At 43.3% G+C, this 13,046-nt stretch overlaps 1 protein-coding gene across 1 annotated transcript in view; it reads left to right on the forward strand.

The window, feature by feature from the left end:
- The first annotated feature begins 229 nt into the window (after positions 1 to 229).
- Positions 230 to 13,046, forward strand: part of LOC107124483 (cytochrome b5 reductase 4) — a 68,446-nt gene continuing 55,629 nt past the window's right edge. The window contains exons 1-2 of the mRNA XM_015427962.1: positions 230 to 331; positions 5,911 to 6,064. Coding sequence (XP_015283448.1) covers positions 257 to 331; positions 5,911 to 6,064 — 229 coding nt within the window. The 5' untranslated portion in view covers positions 230 to 256. The remainder of the gene's footprint in view (positions 332 to 5,910; positions 6,065 to 13,046) is intronic.

Consider the following 13,046-nt stretch of genomic DNA (forward strand, 5'->3'; position numbering starts at 1 on the left):
GCATCTCCCGCCTCTTAGTCTCACAGAGTCACACGCTAAGCAGATCGCGTCAATCATCACCAGCCCACTTCTCTGGCGCGGCAAGAGTTTGACCACGCCTCCCTATGTGGACCACTCTTGCGCCTGCGCAGTATTTCTGTTTGGCCTTTCCTCTTCGCTCGGGGTTGGCTTTGGCGAAGGGAGGCGCCCGGAAGTTGTTGCTAAAAAGTGTGACGGCGGTAGCGGCTCTTTGTGCTGGCAGCTTGTGTGGAAGAGAATGTTGAATGTCCCCGCTCAGGCCTTTCCTGCCCCCGGTTCACAGCAGCGGGTGGCCCTGGCAGGGCGCAGCAAGGTGCGAGGAGACGTCAGAGGGGTGCTTCGTCCGGGCGGGCTGGTGCGGTGGGTGGCTTGCGTAGCGGCACCGGCAGAATCGGGATTTAGGCTTGCGGAATGGTGGGGAGGGTGAGCGGAGAGGAAGGGGAAGTAGGTCTCGTGTTTCTGGAACCAGCTTCACATCAGGTGGCTGTTCAGCAGGTGGAGTTCTGCCTAGACCTGGAGATGCAGGGGTATGGGAGAAACGTCACCTGCTGTATTGTGCTGGGTGAAACCCGTGACTGAATCTCTGAATGCTTAGGAATATACGGCAGCTGGTGTTTTGCCTGTGTCGCAGGTAACGCTGATGGGTTTAATTCTTTTCTCCCTTTGACTTGCTGAGAGTACTGCAGAGTGGTTGCTTTGATAATAAACGCCTAAAAGAGGTAGGAAGGAGATGCCAGGTGCAAGCTTGCTTTTGAGAGACTCTGGCTGGGCTCAGATCTAATGCCAGGTCATAGTTGTGAGTTTGTTGAAACCAGGGCTTGGTTTGCTTTTGACCATTCGTATTCTAGTTAGTCTAATCAGATGCTGATTTGCTAATATGTGTTAGTCTGTGCTGAGCTATTTTAGCCCAGTCGATCCACTGTCATTCTAAAACTACTAACCTAAAATCATATGCTTCTCAACATGTGGGATTTTATTTGTAGCTGTTTTATGATAACTCCTTAGGGCTTTCATGATAAAGAGACATTCAAAGGTGGTTTGTCACTGCCTGTTTATGTGTTATGACCCTGATAATCCTTGGAGTTCCCCATTCAAATACTAGCCTGTTTCCAAGATCTGACAAGATCAGGCTAACCTGGGCTATCCAGGTCAAGGTGTATTGATTATAACAGTGGAAAACTTCAGCACTGTAAGTTCTGTAACAGAATGTGATAAGACTGCCAGTCTACCTGATTCCTACTGAACAGTGTGGTAGATAGTGAATTTTCACCTGGAACAGTTTTTCTTGCAATATCGAATTTCTCTTCTGTGGGCAGTGCTCCCTGAACTTTTACAAGAGTAGCAAAATTAAGCAGAGATTCTGTAGAATCTTTAAAGTTCTCTTGGCTTGGCCCCTGCAAGCATCCAAGCCTGCATTTTTCCAGTTCTAGCAACTCAACCCATGTAACAGAAGTGTGCAGCCTTTCAACAATCTATTCTGAATGATAACAATTACCTCAAGTAATGGAATGGTGCTGAATCTATACTAAGTTGGAGATGTATTATGGACACAGAGAACAGAAGAAAATATGAAGGAAGCAAAGTCTCTTAGGCTTCCTTACTGCACTTTTGTCATGTCTGTAAGGTGACATTCATGCGCTCTTTCACCAGAAGCTATGAGCTCCTAGTCTGGGAATAGCCAGTGCATCTCACAGCTAGGGGAGCTTCTACATTATTGTATCTTATGTCTTAGACAATGTTTTGTTTGTGTTATTTTCTAGTTATGTAATCCTAAATCATATTGCATTGTATGTTGGATGTCTTAAGCTGCTAGATTAAATTTTTATATTGTATGTGTGTATGTATAAATCTGCCTTGAATCTCAGTGAGAAAGGTGGGCTGTAAATGAATAAACATAGACTAGTATAGAGGCAAACTACCATTGAAAGTGGAAATAGGCCAGCTGAGCCGCTACAGTCTTTGTGATTTGTCAGTGGGAGGCATTGATGGTCACCCTTCTTCCCAAGAGTACCAGCCACTCAGGTCAGGAGGCTGCAGTGAGGAAGGGAAAGGTCCTGGAGACACTTTAACTGGCTTATTAAAGGGGGAAACAAAATAGCTTTGCTCTTCCTCTTGCATGAGCAGAGCTCTGCAGAAAGCGAAGGAAGAAGGGAGTGCCCTTCCCTCGTCTTCACTGTATACTTCTGACCTTCATAGCAATTACTCCATGAAGCTCCTGTGACCCCAAGAATAAGGCTTTTTGTGTTTGGAAATAGCTGTGGGAGACGGGAGCCAAAAAAGTTGGAGATCCCTGTGCAGGATCCGACCCTATACGCGCCATGTAATGTTAGTCACTTCACATATTGCTGTTTGAGTCATCAGGAGTAAGGATCGTATTGAGAAAAGTGTGAATGTTGCCGTGTGGTTCTTGATTTACACACCAAATTAAATATATGGAACATCCCACAATTAATAACTGAATTATGGAAAAATATTGTTTGAAGCACGCCACTCTTAGCAACATTAGACACACACTATGCTAAACTGTTTAGCGACCCCATAGGGTTTTCAAGGTAAGAGATGTTCAGAAGTTATTTGCCTGTCTCTGCATAGCAACCTTAGACTTACTTGGTGGTCCCCCGTCCAAGTACTAATCAGGAGCGGACCCTCCTTCATTTCTGAAATCTGATGGGCTATCCAGGTCAAGGGTACATTTAATATGCTTGTATGTATTTATGAAAAATACTAATTAATGTTTTAAAGGAAGAAGTATATATAAATAAGAAAATATGCAAAAAATAAGTAATTCATTATTAAAGATCGATCTAGTATGGCCATTTAGGATTATCTGTTGAAAAGGTTATTTTTTATTTAAAATTAAACTGATAGGATACTAGGTTAATATTAGACCACTGCATAACTGTTGCTCACCTGGTAGAGAAATATAGTGCTGCTATCCTTGACCTATTTTCTGCTGTCCCTGACCTAAAAGGAGCTTTTGACTCGATACCTAGGAACCTTTTGTGGGACAAGTTCTACATGATGGGACTGGACAAATGGTTACTTTTCCTTATCCGGAAATTATACTCTTCTACTAGTTGCCAAGCTAGATATGGCCATCTGGGTATTTAACAACCAAGAGCTTTATAAATTGAGGAATCAAGGTTTTATTTTGGCTCCCTACTTATTCAACCTGTTTATGAAGGACCTAGCTCCTACTTTGCACGAGGTTGATGGCCATTTTCCTAAATTGGACTCCCAAGCTGTTGTCTTACTTTTTTTTTAATGCCCCCCATAGGGGATTTTTTATTGCATTTTCTATAAACTACAACAAAATAAGGGAGGGGATCTACACACTATGGGAAACAGTAAAGTAAAAAAAACACACCCTAAAACCCCAAGAGATGGTGGTCATACAAAATGCTTATAGAATTAGCTTTTAGTTTACAGTTTCAGTTAAAGTTCATTGGATGTGGTCATCAAACATTCTATTTAAACTTATAACAAAGAATAACATCTACGCATCTGACTTCATAAAAAGCAATATAAGAAATAGTTAAAGTCCTTATTAAGGGTCTTAGAAACAATGACAACTCTTTATCCTTTTTCTTTCTCAATTGATAACTTGTCTTTGGGGCTGCCGCCCCAAGTTTTGAATCTGAGTCCTCGTTAGAAGATGCCAGTTCTCCCTCATCTTCACTCCCCTTGGTGCTGTCATCTTTCTCTTTATCTTCTTCATCTGCTGGACGATTATGTTGCTGCAAAAATTCCAATGCCTTTTCAACAGAGTCCATTTTTTCTTCCGTCTTTAAATTTGAAGGTTACGCCTTCGGGCACATTCCATCTGTAGGGGATGTTATTTTTCTGAAGTCTCTGAATTTTTTTTCTTATTTCAAACGGAATGTCCTTCAAAATTTTAATTTCTTTGTCTTTGATCTTCAAGGTAGCTCCATTTGTGGCTTTGAGGATTTGATCTCTCACTTGTCTTTTGGAGACTCTCACTATCACTTCCCTGGGCAGATTATTCTTCCTTTTATATTCAGAATACGACCTAAAGATCGTATCTATTTTGGTTTGTAATATATCTGCTGTAATATCTGCTGTCAGGGCTATAGCATCACACATGATCTGCTTTAGATCTTCTCCCTTCTCTTGAGGAACTCCTTGAAATCTTAGGGCATAGCTTGCCCTTTCGATTTGTAACTGTAACAAATGGGACTCATCAGGTAGTCTCTTTTTCTCCATCACTTGCAGTTGTCTTTTAAGCTTCTTAGTGTTGGCATCCATTTCTTTGAGCTCTTGCTCCGTTTTCTGCATTTTTTCCACAGTCTCATTGAGTTGGTTTTGTTGTGCATCAAATTTTTGGTGTAATGCCATCACTTGTTCCAGTAGAGGGCGCAGTAGCTCTGTCAGCATCCTTTAAAGTTCTATCGTTGTGTTCTGTCTAGGACAGAACTCGCTGGGCTGGCACTTCCTGCAAGAGGCTTCAGTTTCAGTATCTTCTCCTTTTCCTCCTTCTTTAGAGGCGCCATGTTTGAGATTGTTTACTTTTTATAAAAGTTCTCAAAGTCTCTGGGAACCCTAGAAACATCTGGTAAGTTCTTATGTGCTTTTTATTTCAGTCCATCTTGTTTTAATAGCCCGCCCCCTTTTGTTTGCTACTCCCCCCGCGCTTCTAAAGGGGACACTTTTGGCTAGTTTTCAGGCGTTTTCACTTAGACTTTGACTTACAGTTCAATGATGCAACCATTTTTTTTCACAAATTCGCTCAGCCACCAAACGCTTGTCCCGGTGTGCATTCTTAGTTCCGTTCATGGACGCTCTGCGGTAGGACCTTAGGGGCATGGAAGAGCACCCCTTCACTGGCCAGTCACCAGAGGAAGAGCTCTCCTAGCACCCTATGGCTGGGAGCCCATTGCAAGGGCTCTGGGGGTGGTGCAGACAGTCGCACCCCCTCACAGGCGCTGGCGCGCATCTCCCAGAGCTCCGGGAGAATGCGGCCACCATAGCAGACGCCAAAACCGGAAGCTCAGCTGTCGTCTTACTATTGTACACGGATGATGCGGTAGTATTATCCCGCACCCAAGAAGGTCTTAAATGTCTTTTACTTCAACCAACAGCTTATTGCTCCACAATTACGTTGAACCTTCATGTTTGCACGATTCAATGTTCTTCTGTCAGCGGTTCTCTGTGGGAGATTTGTGAATGTTCCTTCCTATGAAAGGATCTGTCTGTGTGGCAGTAAACAACAGAATCGATTGCTCACATTTTGCTCCACTGTGAACTTTATGTTAAAGTACGAGATGTTTTAATTAGTCCCCTTTTGCACAACAGGCATAGCTGTCCACAAGAGAGGCTTGTCTCCTTCCTTTTATTGGACCAGTGCCCCCATATTACCTTCTCAGTAGTGAGGTATTTCTCAAATGTTATGAGGATTAGGAAATATAATGTTAATGCTCTGGAGGTCTTTTGTATATTAAAATTGTGGTTCTTGTTATGGCTTCAATCTATGCCAATAAAGGAACTGAACTGATTAATAATTACATGTTATGAAAAATGAAGAATGACTATGAGCTGTGTTGTGTATTAATATTTTCAAACTAGAAGTGGGTATAAATACAAATATATTTCTGGTGTTTCATTACTCCCCCCCTTTAATAACTAGATAAAATAATGTAAAATCAGAATCAAGAAGGGGTATCTTGCATATATTCTGTTTTTTCTATAGTTTAACTATTGTCTGCTTATGGCTTCTACTTATGGCTTTATTTATAGGTTGCTTCATAAAAAAACCCAAAACTTGAAAAGGATTATTGCTGTTACAAAGAGAACACTGCATCCGGTCTGGTTTACTTCTATGCTCTTGTAGTTAACGTACTCCTCTTCTTCTGTCTCCCCTCATCCCATTTTTAGGTACCTTTAAAACCAGGCCGAAGCCTTATGGACTGGATTCGGTTAACTAAGAGTGGGAAAAATCTTGCTGGGCTGAAAGGAGGAATGATAGAAGTGACTGAAGAAGTGCTTGCCGAACATAATAAGAAGGATGACTGCTGGATATGTATAAGAGGTGGGTTGGTTGGTTCTTCAGTTTTGGTGATACACTGATTTATTTTTATAGCTGAATTCATAGAGCCATAAAGAGTGTGATGGGCCCCTTGCTATAATAAAGTTGACATATGAAGGGCTTTTGCTTGTGATGCTTTTGTGTATACATAGATCACAGGGGAATGAAAAAAACTGGAGTTGCTGAGTTAGTCTGTTGATCTAAACGGGGTCCCCAGTGGGTGCAACCACAAAATGGCCACTACAGGTGACAGAGCCAGAGCCCCCATAGACAGACAGACAGACAGACACACAGAGAGAAAGCCCAAGTGCAGGGGACAAGTGGGATACGCTGGAAGAGGAGAGAGAGAATAAAACATTGCACAGCCAATCCGAAGCCCTGATGGGTGTACCAAGTTTTTGAAAACAAGTGGACACCATGAAAGATCTCGGCAGGCATCATGTTTGTTGTAGTTGATTAGATATGCACAGTTTCCAGAAACTTTGAACCCATGGGAGGGACCTTTTTTCCCCTCTCTTTTTCGAAAATAAAATGGATATTTTGGGAAAAATCAAAATTAATTTCTTATCATACTTAAACGTCTTTTACTGATATAAAATATGTTATTTAGCACAGAAGATTGTACTAACTGGCACATTCATGGAATGTAAAAGTACAGGGTTTTTTCTTGTAAGAAAAACTGCAACTATATCCAGAACTTGAGAAAAAGTAGGAAACTGCTGTACCCCATGCTGGCATATAGCATGTGCACTTTTAATTTTTACCATCTGAGAGGTAGGAAAAGTAAAAGTTGAAAGTAGAAAACAAATTCTGTAGTAAATGAAAGAACGTTGTGTTGAACAAAAACGTCCTCTCAGTCACAGTAGGTAGGACTACCAACATAATTGCAGGCAAGCCCCTCGCCGCTCCTGGGCGGAGGTCCTGCTTCGGCCACTGCCACCTGGTATGGGGGGATTTTACCCATGCCCTGCTTGCTGCTTCATTTCTGAGCTGTCGGGACTGGGGGGGGGGGGGGGGGGGGAATGCAGGCAGGCTGCTTTTGCTAAAGCATATTAGCTCTTTCCTCTAAAAAACAAGGAATACCAGGATGGGAAGGATTTTAGAATCCGGGGACTTGTCTGGGGCAAGATCAAAGGCTTCTTTTAGTGGCCGGTAGCTATTATAGTATCTTGGAAAGCCTCCTGCAAGCGCCAGGCTGCTCCCGGGATGCACTGGGAGAAGCGGCTGGGGATGGAAAGTTTTTAGAGGTAAGAGGAGTGGAGGAAGGGAACAGGTCTTGCCAGTGGCTCTGCAGCGTGTCTGGCAGTAGGGATGTACTAAAAGGAAGGACAGGATTGCCCATTGGAAACCATGGGAAACACTTGAAGGCCCATTGGAAATAATAGGAGCCAGGAATGCTAATTGACTTGCATGAGCTTCCATTGAAATACATTACAGTGCAAGTGGAGTTGCAATAAAAATGCGGAATGGATTTTCCATTAGGGTCTCTGGGCCCAAATAGACTACTCTGGGACTGGAATGACAGACCCCAGCTTGGAATGACAGCCCCTAGGAGTAACAGAAGTCTTCTGGGGCTGGGATGAGAGGCCCCGGAGTGGAATGACAGCCCCAGGGGGTAGCAGAAGCGTTCTGGGACTGGAACGACAGGCCCCAGAGTGGAATGACAGCCCCTGGGGGTAGCAGGAGTGTTCTGGAATGACAGGTCCAAGAGCGGAATGAAAGTGCCTGGGGGTAGATATGTTCTGGGCCTCGAATGAGAGACCCTGGAAGTAGCAGGAGTGGTCTGGGACTGGAATGAGAGACTACGGAGTGGAATGACAGCCCCTGGGGGTAGTTGAGTGTTCTGGAACTGGAATGACAGGCCCCAGAGTGGAATGACAGCCCCTGGGGGTAGCAGGAGTGTTCTGGAATGACAGGTCCCAGAGCAGAATGACAGTGCCTGGGAGTAGCAGATGTGTTCTGGAATTGGAATGACAGGTCCCAGAGTGGAATGACAGCCGCTGGGGGTAGCAGGAGTGTTCTGGAACTGGAATGACAGGCCCCAGAGCGGAATGACTTCTGTTACTCCTAGGGGCTGTCATTCCAAGCTGGGGCCTGTTATTCCAGTGCCAAAGTAGTCTATTTGAGCCCAGAGACCCTAATGGAAAATCCATTCCGCATTTTTATTGCAACTCCACTTGTACTGTAATGTATTTCAGTGGAAGCCCATGCAAGTCAATTGCCATTCCTGGCTCCCATTATTTCCAATGGGCCTTCAAGTGTTTCCCATTGTTTCCAATGGGCAATCCTGTCCTTCCATCCCCTGGCAGTAGTCAAAAGCCAGATTGGTCAAGGGAACATTTCAAACTCTACAGAATTGAGCTAACTGTTTTTTGAGGGGGAGGTTTGGTAAAAAAAAATATATGAAATGAATTTATAAAGGAAAATTCTGTCCTGTGTATAGATGGGAGATACAGAAGAGCTGTGATTTCTTAGCATTTTCTCCAAATGTTCACCTGAGCTGTTAATATGTTGGAAGGGAGGGATGCTGACAAATTGCATCTGCTTTCTGCTTAAGGCAATAGGTGTATGAGCAGTAATAGACAGACAAACTGCATCCCCCTTTCTGGATCTTATGTAAAATATTTTTATGCTGCCTTTCCCACCTGACCAGGGTCTTGAAGACGACACACACAAAAACATTAGAACAACATTTAGAATTATAAAATAATTCAATAGCAACACATAAAGAATACCAGAACCAGGGAGGAGGCCAATAACCATTATTGGGGTTATGCTAAACGCAACAAAAACATCTTCATTCACTGGCAGAAGACACTGATAGGGGGGGAGATGGATAAATTTTCCCAGGGAGGGAGTTCCAAAGTTCTAAACTCTATAGAGAGGCTGCTTGGACTCTCCAAAGGTTGAGAGGAATAATGAAAAAATTGTGGTACAAGATGGAGCAGAGGTCCATCAGTGGCTATTATTAGCCACAAGATATAGATGGAACACTCTGTCTGGGGCAGTGATGCTCTGTATTCTTGGTGCTTGGGGGCAAGACTGGCAGGGCTTCTGGAATTCTGGCCCCACTTGTGGACCTCCTGATGGGACCTGGGTTTTGGCCACTGTGTGACACCATGTGTTGGAATGGATGGGCCATTGGCCTGATCCCACCTGGCTTCTCTTACGTTCTTATGTCTGGGGCAGTGATGCTCTATATTCTTGGTGCTTGGGGGGCAAGACTGGGAGGGCTTCTAAAATTCTAGCCCCACTGGTGGACCTCCTGATGGCACCTGGGTTTTGGCCACTGTGTGACACCATGTGTTGAACTGGATAGGCCATTGGCCTGATCCAGCCTGGCTTCTCTTACGTTCTTATGTCTGGGGGAGTGATGCTCTATATTCTTGGTGCTTGGGGGGCAAGACTGGGAGGGCTTCTGGAATTTTGGCCCCACTGGTGGACCTCCTGATGGCACCTGAGATTTGGCCACTGTGTGACACAGTGTTGGACTGGATGGGCCATTGGCCTGGTCCAATGTGGCTTCTCGTGTTCGTATGGCATGAAAATAATTTTTAGCATTTATGTAGCACTTAGTGCTTCATATTCTACCAAGATGAAGAAGGATTCGGTTGGACCGTTGTTCAGTGATAGAGCATCTGCTTGACATGCCGGAGGTCCCAGCCTCTTCAGCTAAAAAAGGATCAGGTAATAAGTGATGTTAAAGATCTCAGCCAGAGACTCTGGAGAGCGGCTGCCAGTCTGAGTAGTCAATACTGACTTTGATGGACCAATGGCCGGATTCAGTATTAGGCAACTTCATGAGTTCATGTGTTCAACATGTGTTCATGAGGAAGATTCAGGTATTGACTTGGGGGAGCTGGCCAAAGGCTTGGCTGTAGACCTAATAGGTTTTGATAGGGGTTGGACCCTACCAGTTTTTCAGCTGGTGGTCCTTTTCATAAAAACTCTGGGTTTTAAACAGAGTCTAGATGGCCATCTGACAGCAATGCTGATTCTGTGATCTTAGGCAGATCATGAGAAGGAGGGCAGGAAGGGTTGCCTCACTGCTTAGTTCTCATGGCCCTTTCTTACATGCCCAGAGAAATGCTGATCACCCCTTTGGGGTCAGGAAGCTGTTTTCTCCAGGCCAATTTGGCCAGGGATCCCGGAGGGTTTTTTTTTTTTTTTGCCCTCTTGTGGGCATAGAGCAGGGGTCACTGGGTGTGTGGGGGGGGTGGGGGGGGAGGTATTTGTGAATTCCCTTCATTGTGCAGGGGGTTGGATGACCCTGGAGGTCCCTTCCAACTCCATGATTCTATACATCCATGCAAGATGTACATGTGTTCATTGTAATATGTGAACAGGGCTTCTGTTTCCCTGGGTGCTGAGCAGGAAGAGAGGGGAATGGCAACAGATATGTTCTTGATATATACACCATCCAGCCAGAGCACTTAACTCGTGTTTGTGCCACACAGTGCTATCCTGATTGGCAATTTTGCATACAAGTTCTCTGTTATCATATCGCTGGCTTATTGGCCTGGGAAGGATCCTTATATTTCATAAACTGCAGTACTCCTTGCATAAGCCAATACAGCTATTTGGCATTATCTTGCTCATAACAACAGGCAAAGCTTAGTTTGTACCCACTTGAAGAAGGCAGGGTATGTGTGGGGAATACAGGCAGAGTCTTTGATTTCATGGTTTGTAAAGCAGGAAGGGCTACTTGCATCACTGGGAGAGACAGCCCAAGAGTCAGAGCCCAGCCTTGCTGTTCTCCATTCTTTCTCCCTCATATAAGAAGAGGAGGAGGAAAAAGATCAAATTGTCCTTTGCTCATATAGAAGCAGCCACTGGGCAGATGTGATCATACACAATGTATATATTCAAATATAGTTCTCTGGATCCTAGCCACAATTTTTTAAAAAGACAATTGTGACTCTTCTGCATGAAGCAGCTGGACAAACACTTGTCAGGGATGCTCTAGGCTGATCCAGCATTGAGCAAGGGATTTGACTAGATGGCCTGTATGGCCATCCAGAGGGTGACCCTCCTATGGCAGAGTGGGTATTTAAATTTGAATTTTGAAAGAAGGAAGTGACTTCAGAAAAAGAGGCAGGTTTAGGAAAGTGCCCAGAAATGACATCACAGGAAGAGGTGGGGTTTTGGTGCAGTGTGCTGAAAGTGACATCATAAGGGGTAGAGCTTGGGAAGTGACACCACTTGACCTTTGACCTGAAAGCGACACCACAGGACATGACATCACAAAAATGATGTCACTTCATTTCTCCTGGCTCCACCCCCAAAGTCTCCTTGCTCCACCCCCAAAGTCCTCAGATATTTCCCAAGTTGTACCTGGCAACCCTAGTCCTTTCTGGAAGCAGAAGTATGTCACCTAGTGGCAGAGTTCTGGAATTTTCAATAAAGATGTAGGAGGGTAAGTAGAACATCTGTTTTATCTGCTCACAGTTCTAGAGACCTCATGTCCTCTGGGAGAGAAACAATACTCATCAGTAGAGGCCTTAGGCTATCCAGATTGTCCCCTCCCCCAGCAGCAGCTAGGAGAATTGAGCATGCAATTTGGTGGCTTATTAGCTTCCAGTTACAAACTTTGGAAGTTAGCATTCTAATTCCGTGTTCCATTAGTAAGAAAAACGAGTATGCTTCTGTACTGGGTTCCATTTTTGCTTAAATTCCTTGCTTTTGATATGCTTGAAATTGGAGGGTGAACTTGAAACCGAACCAAAAATGAGACAGAATTTCATTTAATTTTGAACTGGAAATATACTTTTATTTGAAAATCTGTTTAATTGTGATTGTTGGTGCTGCCCTTTTCGCCTTCAGGATCATTTTCTGATTTTTTACAAATTCATTTGTTTAATTTATACCCCGCTCTCCCCGCTCAGTTACATTAGATTAGAAGTTCCATGCAGTAGTCTAAGTAACTAATTGTACTTGTTGGTGGTGTTTAGCAGTATAACAGTGTCAGATATCTTAAATCACAAAAACCATAATCAGCAAGTAAAGTATTTAAAGGATTTTCTAAACTGCACATTCACTTATTCCAAATACTTTGTATTTGCTTGCAACCAGTGTTCCCTCTAAGCTGAGTTAGTGTGAGCTAGCTCACAGTTTTTTAGCCTCCAGCTCACATATTTTTGTCTTAGCTCAGGAAGGATGGCTCCACAGCAAACTAATATATGCAGTAGCCAAATCGCTCGCTCACAACTTTAATGCCAGTAGCACACAAAGAAGAATTTTTGCTCACAAGACTCCACAGGCTAGAGGGAACATTGCTTGCAACGTGTTCTTTAGATCTCTTGTCTTAGTACACTCACTTTGTACACATTATTTGCTGAATGTGCTGTATTCTAGTGCTTGGGAAAACAATATAGATAAGAAGGATAGATTCCATGAAGACAGTATTGCACTCAAGGTTCAATAAGGACAAAAAAAATGAACTTCGCAAAATCAAAGTCTGAATTGGATAAGATCTGGTTATCATCTGCGGATAAGCAAATCCAAAAACTATACAATTTCCTATTGAATGACAGTATGAAAGAGATAGCAGTTAAACCCAGCATGAAAACCTGGGAACAAAATATTGGCCACACAATACATTCAGAAGAATGGGGGAAATTGTGGAAATCTTTGAAAATTGTAAAAGCCACTACATATAAAGAGAATATATTTAAGATGTTTTATAGGTGGCACTGGACCCCAGATAAACTCTCCAAATGTTATAAGAATGTCTCAGATAGTTGCTGGAGATGTAAAAATAATATAGGTACTTATTACCATACTTGGTGGAGATGTGAAAAAATATGTAGCTTTTGGAAAATGGTTAAAAATCTGATAAAAGAGTTAACAGACATAGAATTGCAAAACCGTCCCGAAACGTTTCTTTTGAACATGATACCAGATAGATTGAGCAAGGACGATCACTGTGTTATTTTATATATTCTCACAGTAAGCAGAATCCTTGTAGCCAAGAATTGGAAAACTG

The sequence above is a fragment of the Gekko japonicus genome, unplaced genomic scaffold, assembly GCF_001447785.1.
Source record: "Gekko japonicus isolate JY-2015 unplaced genomic scaffold, Gekko_japonicus_V1.1 scaffold874, whole genome shotgun sequence".
NCBI classification, from domain to species: Eukaryota; Metazoa; Chordata; class Lepidosauria; order Squamata; family Gekkonidae; genus Gekko; species Gekko japonicus.